Source organism: Telmatherina bonti (genome assembly GCF_933228915.1).
Source record: "Telmatherina bonti genome assembly, chromosome: 21".
NCBI lineage: Eukaryota > Metazoa > Chordata > Actinopteri > Atheriniformes > Telmatherinidae > Telmatherina > Telmatherina bonti.
The window spans coordinates 21311769-21332666 of record NC_136630.1 but is presented as its reverse complement, the minus strand read 5'-3'; the positions used below and the strand labels follow the sequence as shown (position 1 = coordinate 21332666).

The following is a 20898-nucleotide window of genomic DNA, read 5'->3' as shown; positions in this document are numbered from 1 at the left end:
AACGAGGAAGAAGGGCTTCATGGAAAGCCATGGCAATCCTCTGCAGCAAGTAGAAAACCCTGAAATAACGCAGCATGGCTACAGATGACGAGATTTGCGTCAGACACCGTTGAATGGATACACTTGCAGATCGCAAATGTAGTTTGTTTAAATTTTCCAAATATTGCTTTTATTTTGTGCACAAACTGTAATAGAAACACAGCTACTGTTAGAAGGAAATGAGTGTAAAATTACAGGCCATTGTTTTATGAAAAATAAAAGCATTAAAAATTGCTTACTAACATACAAACCAACCATAATTGTTCAAACACATTAAACAAGAGTTCTGAATGATACTAAATAAAGAGCTATTTGCGAAGACAAAATCTTGTTTTTATTTTAAACACACATTATGATTTCAAGTTTATTCGATTGACATCAACTGTTGTCTCTCCTGGTTTGCATCAGGAACATGGTATGGGGGGGGGGGGGGGTGTTTGCTAAAACCATTATCAAACCATCAATCTCTCTGCTGCCTGTTTTCAAACACACGGATTCCAATAGTGACAATAAATACTATTACTGGTTGTCAATACGTCTTGAAAGTTGAAGGCATTAAAAGTTACCCAACATGAGCTGCATGATACTGCCTAAATGCATCATATAAACTTATCCATTTTCATCATCAGTAAGTATTATAACAAGTAAACAGAACATGTTGTCTATGCATTGAGACTAAAGGTGGGTTATTGCTGATATTAGGTAAAAATGGCCACAGCACATGTTTAATGAGAACTGTTTTCTTCACACATAATCATCATGACATGAGATGCATTTCTGGAATTTTATTCTTCCGAAATACTTCAGTCACCCTAATCCTAATCCTAACCCTAATCCTAACCCTAACCCCAACCCCTAATCCTAACTCTAACCCTAACCCTAATCCTAATCCTAATCCTAACCCTAATCCTAACCCTAATCCTAAACCTAACCCTAACCCTAACCCTAACCCCAACCCCTAATCCTAACTCTAACCCTAATCCTAACCCTAACCCTAATCCTAACCCTAACCCCAACCCCTAATCCTAACTCTAACCCTAATCCTAACCCTAACCCTAATCCTAACCCTAATCCTAACCCTAATCCTAATCCTAATCCTAATCCTAACCCTAACCCTAATCCTAACCCTAATCCTAATCCTAACCCTAATCCTAACCCTAATCCTAACCCTAATCCTAATCCTAATCCTAACCCTAATCCTAACCCTAATCCTAACCCTAACCGGCATGATGGTCAGATTCATTTGCTTTTACCGCAATCCTCATTAACTTTTTGTGTCATCTGATTTTTTAATCACCTAAATGAAAAAAGGCACTTACTAAAACTACTTTATACCTATTTGTAAGTTTGAAATGTAATGACTATATCTCTGCCTCCACAAGGCCTACTCTACATACTTTCTGTGTTTGAGTAAAGTGAGATTTGTTAAGGTGTGTGAATATCAGAATTTGTGTTCCTGGTGGAGAATAAATGAAGATGGTAGATAGCACACATGAAAAATGTTTCTAAGCTCTCCTAAAAATACAGAAAAAAAACATTTAGGATGAAAATGAATAACCTTTCAGTATAACGAAGCACATATTATCTCTGTAAAGACCGAGTCTGCTAAACAGGAACAGAATAAAATTTCAGATGACGTTTTTCAAGGTGGCCATTTCGGCACAGTTTGGCACTATCTATTGCAGCCCCTGCGCCCGTCCTCCTCCACCACCAGTTTGGAGAACAACAGGTTCTAAAAGGTTAAGTACATTCATTTATTCAACCTATTTAATTCCTAAGTACGTGTGACTCATTTAAGCTGAGTGTTGACAAAATGTTGATTAAAATAAAGTTACATCAGCGAGATCTAGTCTGCGTAGGCCAATGTTCCATTGTTACACTGAACTGCACTTTTGCATGTTGGAAAAGTTGAAATCAGAACACAAGCTGATCATAACTCTATTCCCAATATTCAGATCCTTTTAAAACACACAGTTATTAACAGCATCAGAGCATCGTGGCGTCCTCACATCCAACAATCAAATAGACTCAGTTTAACACGAGAAATCAAGTTTAAAACTCAAAAAAACAAACACAAAGAGGTCAAATTTGTCTTTTTTTTTTTTATGTGGGAGTATTTCAGCTGGACCGACACATGATGCCCTTCACACACAACATCATGGACACAAGACAAAACAATGAGGGGGAGACTCTTCTCTATCTCGCCATCACATTGTTTCAGATGAACAACACAAATGTGTTGTTCTGTTTGGACGCAAGAAATACGGGCTGATGATGCAACTTTGAGGGAATCTGGATGTTGTGGGCTTCCGGTTCTCCTGTTTGTATTATACCAACATGCATTGTGTGCTCTGTCTGTACACATATGTGCGTGCGTGCATGTGCATTTGTGTGTATTCGTCTGTTTGATCTTCGGTGTTAAAAACACTAAGAAGCTAGCAGCCCACGGGACGCAGCAGAAATAGATTGCATTCTTTGTATTATATGCCCCCCCTCCCTCAATAAAAAGAAAAAATAAAATCAAAACCCTGCACACAAGCCACATGCAACCATCACCACCACCTCTTCCTCGCCGACTCACACACACACACTCCCACTTTGCTCTTTCTCTCTCTCTCATTATATCATGTGGGCTTGAACCAAAATAAAACATCGAACAACGGCTGGATTTGAGAAGCAGAGGAGACAGGAAGATATTCTCTTTCACTGTAATGAAGCGGATGGATATCTGGGATGAGATAAAAACCAAACCCAGCTGTGTCATTTTAAACAAACACAAGCAGCAAGCCTGCAGGGGTGTGTGTTCGTACTTTCATCCAGTTTTTTTTTTTTGGTCAAAAATCTGCACCTCCACTTGAATTAATCAGTGTGTGTCCCTTAACTCTGTCCCCTGCATCACTGATGTTACCGACCCCGACACGCTCAACAAGCAGCTTCTTTAGATGACACACACCCCTCCTACACTTCAATATGCTGCTCTAAGTTGCACACGCAGTTCACAACAGTCTTTTCAAGGGTTGTCCAAAAAACAAAAAAACAGAAGAAAAAAACTCAGGGATAATCAGAAACTCACGAAGGTTTGTGGCCCTGGGCACAAAGTGCTGGGAATGCATCCCTAGGGCCTCCTCCCCTCGGAACTGTTCACCTGGACACCCACCCTGCAGCACGCTGGCAACGGCCCTGTTGGACAGAAAAGAGAAAAGAAGAGAGGAGAGAGTAAGGTGGAGGCACGAGGAGCTGTGGAACAGTTAACTGAATTATTCCTTTGGGCTCCATCTTTTGGGAAAAAATATATTCCCTCACAACAAATAAGGGATTTTTTTTTTGTCTTTAAAATCATTGCAAACCCACTCCCACCTACAAAGGTGCATGAAAGCAGCAATTCCCACTCAGAAAGACACACAATGATGGGGGATAAACTGGAGTAAAGAAAGCTGCCAAACCACAACTGTTTAATTAGGAATCAGATGATGTCATAAGTTGGTTACCTAGAAACCACGGCCAACATGTATTTATTTTACACCGTTTATTCCTGTTAATTCCCTTCGTGGACTTGTGGACTTCTCACATCCATCCAGTGGGTCGAAAGTCACGCTGCGCGCTCCGGATCAACGCGGCTCAACACGCGCACGTAGATGAGGGCAGAGCAGACTTACCTGGACATGTTCTCCCTCTGCGGCCGGTGCGCCTTCTCCAGCCCCAGCTTGGTGAAAATCCCCACGAGAGCCATGATGGCTACAACTCCACAAATGATGTAAACTATTAAGTTCGTCTTGTCTTTGGTGCTGTCGTGGATCTTGTTCATTTTTTTGTAGGGAGTCTGTCCGGTCTTCATCCACACCGGGGTGTCGTAGTTTTTGCAGGTGCTCTGGTCAAGCCGCGAGTGCTTGAAGGAGCAGCAGAAGCGGAATCCACAGGTGCCGCAGCAGTACAGATAGTTGCCAGTTTTGCAGATGAACGGTGGATCCCACTGGCCCATCACGTCGTAGTAGCCCCGGCATTTGTCCTCAGTGTGCGGGGTCTCCTCCGACACGCTCTCCTCCTCCCTGGAACCGTTGGAGGTGGCAATCATGACGAATCCCCCAAGAAGTCCCGGCTCCCCGTCAGCCTTGCACACTAGAGCCATAAGTTTGAGCAACAAGAAGCCGAGGAGAAAGTAGCTGCCTCTCATGATGCTTTCTCCCCCCCCCCCCCACCCCCCAACGTTCAACTTCACGCGGAAACGAAAAGACTTGGAGAGAGGGGAGAAGGCGCGCGCTCCATGCAAGCGGAAAAGTCCAGAAACATCCACCCCAACAGCAACGCACCGTCGTCCGCGCTGATGAACATCTTTACCAGCATGGCACCATCAGAAACCAGAGAAATGGAACAATAACAAAATGTTCAAAGAAGAAAAAGCAAACAAAGAGAGGGTAGAGAGAAAAAAAAAACCGCGCCAGGTGTGAAGAAAGAAAAAGTGTCAGTGGAGTGAAGTTGGCTGGATGTGAGCAGTCCCTCTGCTGTTGGATGCGCGTCTACGTCCTCCCAGAGAGGCTTTTACGGGCTCCGGTTTCTCGTTTTCAGGAGCGCGTCGGTTTACATATCCATCTGTGCGCTCTTACGCACAGGAGTAGGCAGAGACACAAGCCACGCCGAGGAGAGCGCAGTGAGCGAATGGAGGAGCCGAGGGTGGGAGAGCCTGGTGCGCAGAGAGGAGAGGAGGAGGAGGAAAACAAGAGGAGGGAGTGAAAGCGAGGGCTGAGAGAAAGAGAGAGAGAGAGAGGGCGGGGGAGAGAGGAGTGGGGAGGTGGGCTTTTTGGAAAATATTATGATAAAAGCCCACTAAATACGCACACTATAATTCTGTTTTACAAGGAAATACGTGGGAACACCCCCCCCCCCCCCCCCCCCCCCCCCCTCTCTCTCTCTCTCTCTCTCTTTCTGTCACTTTGCACATTCCCACTGCAAAGATTTGAGATATTCTGAAATCACAAGTAACTTAATGTGTTACAACAGGCAGCGGGTGGCAGGGTTTCTTAGAACAAGAGATGCATTTAATGAATTAATAAAACAAATAAATGAATAAATAAAGACCCATTATACCAAAGTCTTTCTTTCAGTTTTGCCCCTAAAACAAGCTTGTGTGTGTGTGTGTGTGTGTGTGTGAGTGTGTGTGTTATTTCAAGGAAAACCAAGGCTGCAAATACGGAATAAAGTGATTATTTCAGCACACGTCGTACTGATTGATATTCATGCAAGACACCCAACATTTATAACGTGGATAATTTTGCCTCAGTTTGCATATAGAGGGGTACATTTTTACAAAGCTCATAATACAATTAAATGCCAGAGTAGTTATTAATTTGGGGAAACTCTAATGGTGTAAAAAAAAAAACTTTTTTTTTTTTTTTTTTTTAGTAGTAATGTTTGAAATTTTAAAAAAGGAAGTTCAGGGATTTTTCACACAATATTTATAATTTAAACACTAAACCAGAAGTCTCCAATTTGGCTGCACTAAAATACAATTTTATAGGTTTATTTATTTTTTAAAAAAGACTAGACTTGAGCCACTCTCTGCTTCTTTACTTTCTTTTACCTCTCAAGCATCCAGGACCTTTTCTGATGTTTTAAAGTGGTCTTAGTCCTCCAAGTGGCAGACCAAGAAAAGAAGCCAGGTGTCAAAAGCTTTTTACAACATCACAACATTATGCAAGATGTGAAAATCCAGCAGAGATCTGACTCGACCTGAATGATGCATCTGGACCTCCATCTGTTGGCTGAAGCCTTATCGGAAATGGCAGAAATGGTCTCCATGGAAGGGCTGGAATGAAGTCTTCTTTGGAAGCAAAACAATGACAAAAGACTGAGATAGGCCACATAATGTTAGAACGGCACTAAAAAATCAGTGACAACAATCCCTACAGAGTAATGAAGTCTCCCCAGAGCTCGGACTGTAACATTACTGAAGTATTTTGGCATCATCTTTACAGATAATAGAATAAAAGGGAGCCAACGTTCAAAGAAGAGCTTTGTAAAGTACTTCTATAAGCCTGGAGAAAACTGAAAGAAATGGTAAGAAAGCTTGTCTAAGAGGGTTCAGACTGCGTTGAAGAATACGGGTGCTCAGACCAAACATTGTTCAAGCTGTTTAAAATGGTACAAACTCTGTTTTTTTGTGTTTGTTTGTTGTTGTTGCTTTGTATGACATAGGCTGTTCGGGTTAGCATGTGTGCCTACTTCCCATTTTTATGGAAATATAAAACAACATGAGAGGCAGCTTGAGACTTTTGCCCACTACAGCATCTTTTTATACACTCTATGGAATCTTGTTTGTCATTAATGATATAGAAAATATTTTATCTCTTAAAACATGACAAAATTATGCTTTTTAAAAAAAAAATGTTTTATGAGACCATTACAGAACGATAAAAGGACAGACCCTAAATTCCATCAGTAAAAACCTTTGACTCATACATTACATTTCCTGTAGAAACTTATTCCATATGTATTGTTGTTGTGTCCCTTTCGGCTTGTCCCTCTGAAGTGGTCGCCACAGCAAATCATCACACAGGTGAATTTGCACGTATTACAGGTGTCCTTCCTGACGAAACAATCTGCATTTATCTGGGGTTGGGACCTCAGAGAATAATCATGTCCACCTTGGAGCCGCAGCAGTGTGGGGGAGCAGGATTCAAACTGCAGACCTTCAGGTCACAAGAGCCACTGCCACCAACAGTAGTTGGCCTGACTTAGACTGTTGTGCACTTGGGTCGAATGAAAAATTTTGTGTTTTGCCAACATAATTTTTTTGTTAAGCCCAACTTCACACAGAAAACTTTTAAAGTTTAGTTGAAAAAACTCCAATTATGAGTTTATGATATGATTGGATATTTTAAGTTCATCTAAATTTAAAAAAAAAAACACACATTAAGATAAACAAACACAAGTTTTCATTTTTAAAGTGTATGTATTGTTATAAAGCAGAATGTTTTTCAAAATGCAAAACTGGCTCAGAAGTCTCATTGTCATGTATTTAGCTGATTGTTGGACTTCTTCTCCTTTAGGAGTCGATCCTGAGTTAAATACACAGTGATATGACTGCACAATTTACCATTGTAGTATACACACCATTCATAATACGGTATTCACTGAGTCAAGTCAAGTCAAAGCAGTCAAAAAGTTAAAAAAAAAAAAAAAATGACGTCAAATACTACCCCCTGAGTGGGTAATCGACGGAGAAAAACAGGGGGGAAAAAAGTGGATTACTAAAGCTAAAAAATATGCAGGTACAAAAGTATAAATGGAGAATATATCCAGACATAAGCTGACCCATCTAACAGATATATCTTTTGATTTTGTTATTTAAGAAACTGCCCCTATAATATGTTTAAATTATGATAAAATACAACCGTTAAGAGAAAGGGATGACTCCAACCCCTCTCCATGGTTCTGAAAGGCTCTTAGCTCTGTCCATGGTTCTTGTTTTAGATGGACTGTGGTGGATATGCAAATGTTTAGTTTGTGAAGCTCTGTCCACCTTGGGAATGGCTTAAGTTTAATGGTAAGAAAACCTCCTGATTATTATCAAAATGTTCATAGGATACTAAAACCCTTTTAGGAACCTACAATATCTTGTAGCTCAAGTCTTTCTGGATTATTATGTAACAATAAACACACGGTAAATGATCTCACAAAGGCAGATTGAACCCAAATTCAGAAATATTTTATATTTCTACATTTTATAGAAAAATGTATACCAGATGATCAAGAGCCCCAATGAAATGTGGTGAAAGCATGTCTTATCACAATGTATCTTTTGTCTCTTATCCTGCCAGCTCAGCTTTTCACACACCAAGTAGTGGTCAAGTTACATGCTGTCAAAGTTCAAAGCTAACATCACACTAACTCAAGGTAACAAAATGTGAGTTTGCAACTTCAAAGTTCAGAATTTAAGACAAAATTCAGCTTTTATCACAGAAGATTTACCTGTGTGCAATGCAAAGTTGTCTGATGTACTCTTTAGATTCAACTTCTCTGGCCTCTTTCTCCCTGTTTTTGTCATTTTCTGTTAGGTCTTTTTCATTTGAAAATACTTCTTGTTTTAGTATGCCATTTTGCTAGTTTTTGCTTTCCTGTGCGAAAGTTGACACACACATTTGCATTTATTTTTAGAGCTACCAAAGGCCACATTGCTTACAATTACAACATAAACCCTGATCAGATTTCAAGTTACAATAGTAGTATGCAAGGCCACGAGGCACTGTTTCAGAAATAACTTCAGGCTTTATAGTGTCTAACATGAATTGAAGAGTGGAGCCGCAACTTGCCTGATGACTTCTTCTCGCTGACAGCTTAAGAACTGGTTTGACAACACTTTATATTTTAACAAGGCTCTTGATGATTGAATCAATCATCTGCAGCCCTTACTGCTGTTGCATTAGGTGTTTAAATTGCAGTTACACCTATAGGAGCCTTGTTTTACCAAATAGACTATGCAATATTACATAATAATGTTATATAATAACAAACATGAAACACAAAATGTGCAGTACAATAGAAAAATATATGTGCATGAAGAGATGTATAATGACCATAGAGACAGTTACATGTAATATCACTCCATCTGTTACTTTAATGGATAAAACTTACAGTATCTGTTAGCACGGTTGACACAATCAGTTATTTGTAAAGTATGAAGGAAAAGCTTGTAACAACCCTTCAATGCATGTCTGTGCTCACATGAACGGGTAGTGGTAACATGTCAAAATGTTATTGTGTTACAATTTCAGTATTATATTTCAAGCAGTTAATTCAATTAAACGTGGCATAGTTTAAAATGATTTATTCATCTCACGAATAATTAATGTACACATACAAAAATGTATATTTAATGTGCTACCACAAAGCTGCTGTGCTCAGCGCATCCACATGGCTAGCACCAAATTCAATTCAATTCACTTCAACTTTATTTATTTAGGGTCAAATCACGACAATGCCGTCTCAAGATGCTTTTAAAAAAAACATAATGAAATCCAATTCACAATAGTCTATAAGGGAACCAACAGATTGAGTTGGAGCAATCTCCAAAGTCACCAAAGTGATACAAAACAACCAAAAATGGATTAAAAACGTTCAACAAACAATAAGGGAAAAACAAACAAACAAAATAAAAACCACAAAAAAAAAAATAAATAAAAAAAACTGTTGGAAGTGACAGAAAACACTTGTGTGCTGTTAAAAGTGTGACCATAGACTGTATATAGGTCTATACGGTATAGACATATACGGTCCATCAGTTTGACAAATAGACTGTATATAGGTCTATACGGTATAGACATATACGTCTGAGTTTGACAAATAGACTGTATATAGGTCTATACGGTATAGACATATACGGTCCATGAGTTTGACACACAGACTGTATATAGGTCTATACGGTATAGATATATACGGTCCATGAGTTTGACAAATAGACTGTATATAGGTCTATACGGTATAGACATATACGTCCATGAGTTTGACACATAGACTGTATATAGGTCTATACGGTATAGACATATACGTCCATGAGTTTGACACATAGACTGCATATAGGTCTATACGGTATAGACATATACGGTCCATGAGTTTGACACATAGACTGTATATAGGTCTATACGGTATAGATATATACGGTCCATGAGTTTGACAAATAGACTGTATATAGGTCTATACGGTATAGACATATACGTCCATGAGTTTGACACATAGACTGTATATAGGTCTATACGGTATAGACATATACGGTCCATGAGTTTGACAAATAGACTGTATATAGGTCTATACGGTATAGACATATACGTCCATGAGTTTGACACATAGACTGTATATAGGTCTATACGGTATAGACATATACGTCTACGAGTTTGACACATAGACTGTATATAGGTCTATACGGTATAGACATATACGTCCATGAGTTTGACACATAGACTGTATATAGGTCTATACGGTATAGACATATACGGTCCATGAGTTTGACACACAGACTGTATATAGGTCAATACGGTATAGACATATACGTCCATGAGTTTGACACATAGACTGTATATAGGTCTATACGGTATAGACATATACGGTCCATGAGTTTGACACACAGACTGTATATAGGTCAATACGGTATAGACATATACGGTCCATGAGTTTGACACACAGACTGTATATAGGTCAATACGGTATAGACATATGCGGTCCATGAGTTTGACACATAGACTGTATATAGGTCTATACGGTATAGACATATACATCTATGAGTTTGACACATAGACTGTATATAGGTCTATACGGTATAGACATATACGGTCCATGAGTTTGACAAATAGACTGTATATACAGATATGGGTCTATGGTCTGACAGAACTGAAGGCTGTGTAGCGGATCTCCGATAGCCGCCAGGCGTAGCTAGCAGCACATGCAGCTGGAGCGGCAACTACACAGCAAGTGTGTACACTGGGACAGGCTAACTGGCCCACAACCCACGCATTAGTTTGCTTGCACTACTGTTAAACCAGTGGAAGTCATGGCTGAGACTGACGACTTATTTCTCAGAGCAAAACATCGGACATTCAGCGGATTCACTGAAGGTATCCGACTGTTGCTAGCTACTTTAGCTTATCTGGCTAACTCATTTGCTAACGCTGTCTCACTAACTTGTTGGAGGTGTAAGTTTCCTGGCAGCAGCTTAAAGCCACGACGGAGCAATGGCTGTGTTATAATGGCTTTTGTTTGGATAAACGAGCCACGGTTAGCAGCGTACTAGTTAGCGAAATGACTATTAGTGAACAGCTGCTGTACTGTTGCTCTGTCTAGTAATAAATAAACCTTATGTCTGAAGTAAATACAGTGATTTCTCCTACTTTTTAAGCGTGTTTTTTTTTTTTTCGTTATTATGGACGTATGTATAATCACATATACATTTCACTTACACACACATATGTACCTATATAATGACGATTTCTCTGAGACATAGAGATTGAAAGTTCAAACAATCTGACTTTTAAGATCTCTGATGTAATCTTCTCTGTGTGATCCTAGCCTCTCTCTTGAGCTTAGACAGACGGTTTTTAACCAAAGTTTTTGCCTTTCTGGTTAAACTTAAGTATAAAGTTAGAAAGCAGAGTAAAGTAGATAAGCAGTTTTACCATTAAAGTGAATGCAGTCAAAATAACATGAAATGTTTTACCAGTTCTACCCCGTGTCTGTTTTGCTAGTTAGCACCCCCTGCTGGGCATAATGGGAACTGAGGGACTTCAATGTGTTGATTTGATTGCAGTGCGGTTGATGTACACCTGAAATGTCTGAGCTATTTATAATGGTGACATAGTAATCCCCCAGGACAGCCACATAAGACTGCTTCCTCATATCTCCAGTCTTTTCTTCATGAAACAGATGCTGCACTGCTGTAGCGTACATAAACTGCAGATTTTCAGCTCCAGGTATTTTATATAGATTGTTTTTAATGCCCTTGACCAAAAGAGAAGATATTGTCTGATTACTGTAACATGTGAAAAAATAAACACAGGTCTCTCAAAACAAAATTGTGACAAGTTAGAGCATGAGCCATGGCTGGAAAATGAACACCACACTGATCTTGGCAACTGGTAAAATTGAAAATTCATTTGCAGTCTTCACTCTTGGCAGGAAAATTCATCAGCAGTGAAGCCACAAGTAAAGATCAAGGCAAAGTTAATTTGGACCGAAGCCTCTTAAAAGCGATTTGGTTGAAAAGATGACGATGATGATCATAAATGAAGAATGTGTTTTCCCTCATGATCCCATAAATGTCAATTACACAGGGGGTGTGTCGTTGTTAAGCTTTTTCTATACTCCCTCCCAGGAGTAGCATCGTTTTTTTTTTTTTTCTCCCTTTCTTTTCCCATCTTTGCTCAAGTTTCTCTGGAGGACTAAATTATCATAAACTCATTTGGGAGAGTGATACATGGAGAGCATATTAAGCACAGAGGATGCTGAACAGCTACTTGCCCCTACTGAGTGCAAGTGCGTGGTTTTGTGTTGAATGCATGCCCTCCAAGGTGACAGCAGTGCAAAACTGCAGTGGTTGAACTCCAGCATCTTCTGGAAACTAAGTGAGTGGAGCAGAAAGCTGTTGTTTACACCTGCTCTTAACATCCATCTGTTTTCAGGAAACGATAAGACGCCATTTCTACCCCCTTTGCAGTTTTTTTTTCTGTATTTTTTAGTTTGTCTCATCCGTGTCATACCTTGTCATGTGCCATCAGCTATGCTGTGTAAAGCGTCAGCTTCTTTTCTTAGGATGGAAGGACAGGCGCTGTTTGCATTGATGAATATGTGAGTGATTAGATTGTCGGGCCGGTGTGTTGCATAATGTCAGGATTATGTAAACGTTCATTCTTCAACATCTAGCTCTTTGTTAATTATTTAGCATTAGTTAGCAGTGAAGTGAGCATGTACATCACCTCCCCCCTTTCTGATCTTGAATTCCCAGTCCTAAATCTTCATCACGGTGCTTCCAGCTAATCAAGTGTTGTGGTTGTTCAAAGGATGAATATCTGCATAAAGCTTGTAAAGCAAGAGAGCAGGTCTTATATGATAGAAATGCTGGTGCTGCATGATTCCTCTCAGTCTCCAAAGCTCCTGTGTTTATATGATTTAAACACATCAAAATGTCAAGTTAATCAAAAGCATTTGATTTGTACTCATAATTTGTTTGAACAAATAGGTAACAGAACACACCATGCAGTTGGCTTTAAACTACACAAACTAGTGAGAAAAATGTAACAGGACACAAAAACATATAATCGAACATACTCTGAACATATTTTAAGTATTTTTATTGCATGTATTTTATGTATGTTTCTTCTTTGTTTACTGATTTGTGTTTTGCTGAATTTGCATCTTGATTCTGGAGATGGGAACATATATAGGGGAGAGTGAAGAGAGAAAATGGATACAACTATGCAAAAGCTAGAAAACAACAATTTTGCAGGCAAAGCCAAGCAGAAAAAAAGACAACCAGCTGCTACACCTGTAAAGAGACTTAACAGAAAAGAGTTAGGGTTAAGGCCTCTGTAAGAAAACGGCAGAAAATTGCCAGGGATTGTCTAAAATAGTAAATATTTTGCAGTCTTATTGTTGACTGAAAGTTATGATTCTGGTTAATACGATTTAACGGCTTTTTTGATGCCCAATCGTGACTATCCACAGCTTTAAACAACACTGTCTGCATTGTCTAAGAGAAAAGCAGTGGCTTTGATGTCAGAATGGCTACTTTTTTATCTGTAAAATGTTCCCTCAGATTAATTTAAAAAATGGTGAAATGACTGTCATATTTTTCTCTCACTCATATTATAGCCTCTTACAGATTTAACAGAGTGAAATGAAAGATGTCACATGTGCAAACAGTTCATTTACAGGTCCTGACTGACTCGCTGAACAAAGGACAGAAATGTTCCTCTGGAGTGTAAGACCTCGCCATTAACTGCAAATTTAATGCTGGAGACTTTTTTTTTTTTTTAACAAAAGACACCTTTAAAGTTGCTAAATCTAGGAATAAAGTCACCATTTTCTTACCTAAAGAAGGATCCAAAAATGTGTTATTTAACGGTTAAATGATGCACCTACTAGCTGTTGTCAGTAGTGGCAAACACAGTGTATTGTGGATGCTGCAGTGTATTTATAACCAGATAACTAATTTTCCTCTGTCCCAGGGGGACAAGTTTGTATTTAGAACGGAACGTGATGACTGCATTGTACCTTATAGGCAGTGATGGACTACAGTTTCTGTTAATCACTATTATCTAAAAACATTTAAAGCAGTTTAGTAATTTTGACTGGATTGTCAACGCACACAGCTACCACAGAGTCTAGTCTCAGAGTCTAGCTGTGTGGAGGCTAGCAGTTAATTATTCTCTATTTGAGTGCAGGAGTGATTGCTGCCATCTTCAGAGCCTCCACGTGAGACCGGTCTGGAAATGTTTATACAATATAGTAAATGTGAGCTGTGTTCAGTGGTACAGCCCAGAGTGCAGCATCCTCAGAGGAAATTAGCAAGTGCAAGTGTTACCACATATGTACGCTGTGCCACCAGTTAAAAAATATGCCAGTTGTTACTGTGGCATCATTTGACAGGAATGGCAGCCAGTTGCAAATGTTCCTATTGCATCGTTTTTTGTTTTGTTTTTTTTTGTTTTTTTGCTTGTTGTTTTGCCAATCTTTGCAGGGTTATTGTTAGTACCTGTAAGAAAAGTCAGCCATGTAAGAAGATATTGAACAGGTTTAATAAATTCTAAAACAAATGAATAAAATACACTGGCTCTCATGATGCCAATATGTGTGTGTGATGGAGGAGTTGAAAATTATTCTTAAATTTACTAAATATAGCCATCCTTCATTTCTGTTTTGAAACAGAAAACTGAAAATTCTTCCAACAACGTATTTAAATTATTCAAACTGATGTTTTCAGACGCTGCTACTGTTTATATGTCTGTTTAGTTCAGTCTAATATAAGATAAAGAACAGTACCGTTATACTTAAATTCTTTGTTTCACTTTATTAATCTGTTTGTTTTGTTATCCTCCTTTGCAGCATTACACGATACACCTGTTAAAAGAAGACTTATTGCCTTTTGACAACACAGTTGTCTGTTTTCGATCCAGACGCAGAGCGGGAGTGGACTGGACCCTTCTGTTTCATCCAGGCTGCCGATCCCCAGCTTGGGCTGATGAAGGCCTGGAGGGATGGCGACTGCGATGGCGGTGGGGAGGAATGGGCTGAGGAAGTGGAGCTCACAAAGCTGGCTGTGAAAGCCGTTAACCAGCTCAGGCCTAAGCCGAGGTTCATGGTGCTGTGCGGTGATCTCGTCCACGCTATGCCAGGTAGGGATGGAGCACAGATGAGAACTTCTTAATCTCTCTTGAAAATGAAGAGATTTAGGAGCTCTCAAGTGGTGTTAAGAGGAAGCAGACAAATGTATTGACATCAAACGGTGTTATTGTCAGCAGCTTGTGCACAAATTCTTCAGGTGTCTGAATTAGCTCAAATAACATTGAAAGACATCATAAACCCTGCCTGCAAACTTGTATTTCCCCTTGGATAGTTCTTTGATAGTTGTGTTTTTAAAAAAGTCCTCTTCAGCTTTTGCTAAACCTGTGGAAAAAACCACAAACAGCTTAAGATGAGGAGTTTCAGTTCTAATGCAGGTTATGGTCGGTGCTTAAATATAAAGTTAAAATATAAAGTTTGACTACATATTGTCCTATAAAAATCCACCTTAAACTAGGGCTGGGCGATATGACAATGTATATCATTTGAACAATAGAAAATGTCATTTCATATGAGGCTCTATCGATAAGGTGCTTTACTGCAGTATTTTACGTCAAGATGCGCTTTACAGCATGCACGCTACTATGTATAAACAAACATGGAGAAAGATGGTAGCAGACGCATTTTACAGCAGGGTAATTTACTAAAAGATGACCAGTCAACCCAAACTGATGAGCTTGTTCATAAAAGAGGGGAAATTTTTGTCACATGGATGCGGTTTGGATATAGAAAGACCAACATGGAACTGATAACAGACTAGCTCACAGTCCCGACAACGGACTCCGACACAACTACCGGTAACTCATTTTATCACCTCCACAAGAATCAGGACACAGAATACAGAATAGAGTCAATGAGGAAACACCGCAAAAGCAGCGTCAAGTGGAGGCGAAAGCGCTCGTAATAAACTTCATACAAACGCTGCAACAGGTATTTACCTGTGAATCGTCATACGGCCATGGTTCCCGCAGATGGAAGGAGATCACTGCTGCCGTTGCAAAGCACATCTTTTTTATATCATTACGGGATATAAAATGAGCTATAACAGGATATGAGATTTTGGTCATATCGCCCAGCACCACCTTAAAGTGGAAGTATTATGTGCATTTCAGGCTAATTTATTTTTATTTCTGAGCCCAGAAGGGCTGGGATTGATCAAGTTATTGTCACAAATCGCTTTATTTACTTTAGACCGACCCTCTCCGTAGGCTGTCAGATCAGCCTGTGGGCAAAACGAGTGGATTGAGACTCTTCTGCGTTAAGCCCCGCCTCCCGCCACTGCACTACATCAGGAGCGTGCACCGCAACTGCTTTCGCCGTCATTGTAACGTCTCATAAACAGAAGGATTAGGCTAATATGAACTCAATAAAAAAAAAAACCAAAATACAATGTAAACACATAGCATACAGCCCTACATGTTGGAACCTGAATCAGACCCTGAAAACAAAGTGGAAAACAGCAACCCACAGCAACGAATGCAGCAGGATGTCTCTCTTTGGTAAACTCACCAGCCATCGTTGGAAATAACTTTATCCCACGTTTTCCACCCGCCTGAGGTATTTGTACATGCCCTTGTTAACCAGTAGAAGGTAACCAATCACCGAACCTTATCCCCCGGGACGTCACAAGGATTTCCAAGTAGAAAAAACTCTCTAAAACGATGCGTTTTTCGTCGCCATGGAAACCGAACAGAGAGCGTGCTGAAACTCAAACTCAAACTCAAACATGCGTTTAGGTGATAAAAAACAGTGCCGTTCACATGTCTGATGAGGATTCAACACTGTAACACTGTAGAAAGCTCAGAAAACTTGAAATACCATAATAGCACCCATTTAAACTAAAGACTTTGTTTGAATCTGTACAAACATATATATGTATGTGTGTGTGTGTGTGTGTGTGTGTGTGTGTGTGTGTGTGTGTGTGTGTGTGTGTGTGTGTGTGTGTGTGTGTGTGTGTGTGTGTGTGTCTATGAAGTTGGAGCGGGGCAACAAATGGCTGGAAACATAACCGGTGCAAATTAAAATCCAACTGTAGGAAGATAAATGTAAATGATGATGTAATGTTGCATCATGTTAGACTGGGCTGACTGTGTGTGTATCACTGCAAAGAGAAAATGCCCCTCTGATCAACAACACCAACCTTCACTCACAGTTTATAATGTTATAATAAACAACAACCTACTTTTTTTGGTGCCTGTGTTTGATAAAATCTGATTACTTTTGACATGACTTCTGGATTTTACTTTCCTCTCAGCATATCTTTAATCTATCAGGTTCTCATTCAGACATCTCAGACTTTGTGAATCGTGGACATCAGATAAAATTTAAATCCGACTCTGCTTGGTCAGAGCAGGGTTTAGCTTGTGACCTGCCTAGTTTTAGTTTATTTCACTTTGACTGGAACCTTTGGAGAGGAGATTTTCCACTATGTCAAGTACATTTGTGATAAGAATTTTTTTATTTGTTTTACTGGGGTGTTTCTGATGGAAACTGCTTTAATTAGTCACTTTTTCTGGGAAATGGATGTCATTTTGTGTGCCTGAGGCACAGTTGATTATTTTTACCCTGTTGTCATACACAAACTGTCATAGACACATTTCAGGGCAGAAAGTCAGAGAACACCTGTAGTTGTGATTTGGCCTCTGTGCAGACATCTATACATCCACCCAATCTGTCCTCTCCCGTGTCTCACTCTGCCATTTCATGTGCCATGTAACTCCCACACCTGACGGTGTGACATGGCTTCTGCACTCATTTCTTTGTGTCTTTCAGGTGTGTGTCATGTTGTTGTTGCTGCTGCTGCATGTTTGGAAGTTGCATTTTTTTCACTCCCTGCTGAGGTTATTTTCAGCTACTGTGGCGTTAACTGTGAGAATAATGTGTGGCCAAGATGTTTCCTTTAATGTGCAAAAATAGTTACACACAGCAAGTTATGCACTAAAACGCATATTTTTAATTATGACTTCATTGTGAGTTTCTTTTTAATTGGTAAAAAGTAAATGCAGAGATATGAATCTGATCAGAAGATGATGGGGCCCATGTACCAGTATGTCACACTATGCCGTAAAACTACATTATATAGACTATTTAATGAGAATTCAAAGGAAGTAAGTTAAGGATTTCAAATGCAGTCCCGAGGGGGACACGATTGTTCTCTGAGGGCCGGTCCCAAGCCCGGATAAAAGCAGAGGGTTGCCTCAGGAAGGGCATCCGACATAAAACATGTGCCATTCCCCAGTGCGATGATACGCTGTGGTGACCCCTTCAGAGGGAGAAGCTGAAAGGGAACAAAAAGTAAAAAATTTTATATGGTGAACTACTAAGAACACAAACTAATTAAATTTAGGTACATTTGGACTGAATTAAGAGCTATCCTTAGAGTTCACTTTGTTAAGTGCACCTGTTCACAAAGCAGCCAATCACATGACAACATCTCGGTACATTCAGGCACATACACATGGTCAAGATGGCTTGTCGAAGGTCAAACTAAATGAAGAGGAAAGGGGATTTGAGAGACTTTGAAATGAATATTTACCAGAAACTGCTGACATACTGGGATTGTCCCACACAATAATCTCTAGAGTTTACTGAGATTGCCCAGGGCCTGCTGTGACCAGCATATGGGGGCAGTTCTGTGATCTGGGGTTGTGGTCGGTCAGGTCTAGGTTTCGCAACATTATGTACCCAAACAATGAGGTCAGATAAATACCTACATTTACTGAGCAGATTAATCCATCCATGATTTTTTTTATTCCTGATGGCACAGCCATATTCCAAGATAACAGTGAATGGATTCACTAAGATCAAATTGGGAAAGAGTGATTCAAAGAGCATGAGACATCATTTTCATCCATGTGCTGACGACTACAGAGTCCAGACCTTAACTCCATTGAGAATCTTTGCGATGGAGAAGGCTTTGCACAGTGGTCGGACTCTCCCATCATCAATACATCAATTCATTTTAGATGTGTGAGTAAAATAAGTGCAAGTTTTCTGACATAATCTCAAAAGTGAAAGGAATATGTCAGGTATGCCTCATCAGCTCAATGAGATAGTCCTAATCTAATTAATGCACTGTGAAAAGCAGAAGCATTCGGCTTAAAGGTTGCTTTAAAGCCTGGCCTCTGGCATCCCATTAGCCTTTTTCCCAGCCAGACTCTGCAAGCAACAATTTCCCATAAGACCTCAGCTGATATTTATCTATGAAAAACAAAGGGCCTTTGGCGATTCTCAGACTGATGGCATGGAGATTTTAACTATTGATCTTGCTCCACGGACTTTTTAAATTCCTGTCCAATCCTGAGAATCTTGGTTTGAGATAACCACTGGTTTGTGTTAGGCGCTGCACCCACTGCTGCTGGGAGGCAAATAAAAAAGAACAACAACAACAAAAAAAAAGAGTTATGTGTGCGGTCTGTTTGTAAAGTCTCGCTTGTAAACATCAGACCTCCTGTGACAGCATGCAATATTTATCTTTAGAAAGCACCTGGTTACCTTGAAGCTATTTGTAGTTAGGTTGGATTTTGTTTCTTTGAAATCTTGAAATGGTTCTGTAAAAGATGACAAGTTGTTGAGGCATTTTTTGTTCCACAATTTAATAAAGAAATGAGAATAGGTTACACTGCTGCTATATTAATCTGGTAGCTGGATACTTTGGAAGACGATTTCTTTTATCATAGGCACCCTTAAATACCAGGCACTTGAAAGTGACTGTCTTATGCACATTTCAAGCTCTTCTTTTATTTTAATATAAAAGTCCTGAAGGGCAAGAAATAATCAAACATTTTTCACAAACCCTTGTATTCATCTTATATTGATCCTCTCAGATCTGCCATTACCAGAAACAAACGCAAAGGCAATGCTCCGCCCTGAGTCCTGCCTTCCCCTGCTGTGGGCTGTGTCTTATTAGTCGACTGGTAGAAGTATTTGCCGGGAGCGTGCACATCAGCTGTATTCTTTGTAGAAACACTGGCAGGAATGGTAAACAAACCAAGGTAGTTACTCTGAAAACATGTCCAAACATACAGCCGTCCATGTTCGAGCCCAAATTGGATCCCAAAAACGAGAGTGAAAAACTCAGCAACTGGCAGCAACAAAGACAACAGGATGAGTCTGTTTGATAAATACTTTGACCCTGTTAATATGCCATCTACATCCGCATCTATTATTTCACGTAGCTTATTACCAGGATGTTTTTAGCATGATAAAAACAAAACCAACAACAATTTTGGGTACTTTGGTTTTACTTCCAGATTGTGTCTCAGGATTGGAAACCTGGTTCTTGATTTTAGGAATAAACCCTCCTTTCACCTGAGGCTGGACGACATTAAAAATATTTCCTATCACAATATTGTTTTTCATTTCAGACTATATCAATATATATCACAATATAAATGAAATCACTATATTTGTCAAATGTAATTGTTTCATAGCTTATAACAAAAATGTGTTAAATCATCAGCAGCTTGTATTGATTTTAATATTTAATTTCAGTTATAGGTTAAACTTGACAAATGTGCTGAAGGAACATGATAAAACAGTTTCAGATACTAAAAAAATAGACTACAAAATAAACAAGTCAAAGCGAAAGCTTTCAAGTTTCAAACAACATGGACATATAAACAATTATGCCAATATCAAATGAATATGGCAGGAACCAAAAAAAGAATCTCCCCTCGTGTGGTTTCTTTTCTTTTCTTTTTTTTTTTTTTTTTTTTTAATAAAAATAAGTGTTTAAAGTAAAGTGATTAAAAAAAAACAAAAAACAAAAACATTCCAACTCCTTTGTGCACAATTAAGTAGCTTTCAAAGACAACATAAACAAAATAGACATATCAATTGGAATGTTGTCATCTTGTGCTGTGAGACAATAAATGAAAAGGCCTAACAAATCCCAGTTAGTGCTGTCAATGTATTAAGTCTTGTGAAAGCCAACAGGTTGCGGGCCAGGAAGACCAGCCTATCCACTGCATCAGGTTTTAAAACTGCCCTGTGGCAAGTCACAATATTACCCCCTGTGCTAAATACCATCTCAGAGGG

The 20898-nt window shown here is 39.4% G+C and overlaps 2 protein-coding genes across 2 annotated transcripts in view; one reads left to right on the top strand and one right to left on the bottom strand.

The window, feature by feature from the left end:
* Window positions 1–4210, bottom strand: part of shisa9a (shisa family member 9a) — a gene marked incomplete at both ends in the record, with an annotated part of 61656 nt that extends 57446 nt beyond the window's left edge. The window contains 2 exons of the mRNA XM_079260521.1: window positions 3113–3219; window positions 3696–4210. Coding sequence (XP_079116647.1) covers window positions 3113–3219; window positions 3696–4210 — 622 coding nt within the window. The remainder of the gene's footprint in view (window positions 1–3112; window positions 3220–3695) is intronic.
* A 6362-nt stretch (window positions 4211–10572) lies between these two features.
* cpped1 (calcineurin-like phosphoesterase domain containing 1) overlaps window positions 10573–20898 on the top strand; it is a 64100-nt gene continuing 53774 nt past the window's right edge. Inside the window, exons 1-2 of the mRNA XM_079260850.1 lie at window positions 10573–10640; window positions 14694–14912. Coding sequence (XP_079116976.1) covers window positions 10577–10640; window positions 14694–14912 — 283 coding nt within the window. The 5' untranslated portion in view covers window positions 10573–10576. The remainder of the gene's footprint in view (window positions 10641–14693; window positions 14913–20898) is intronic.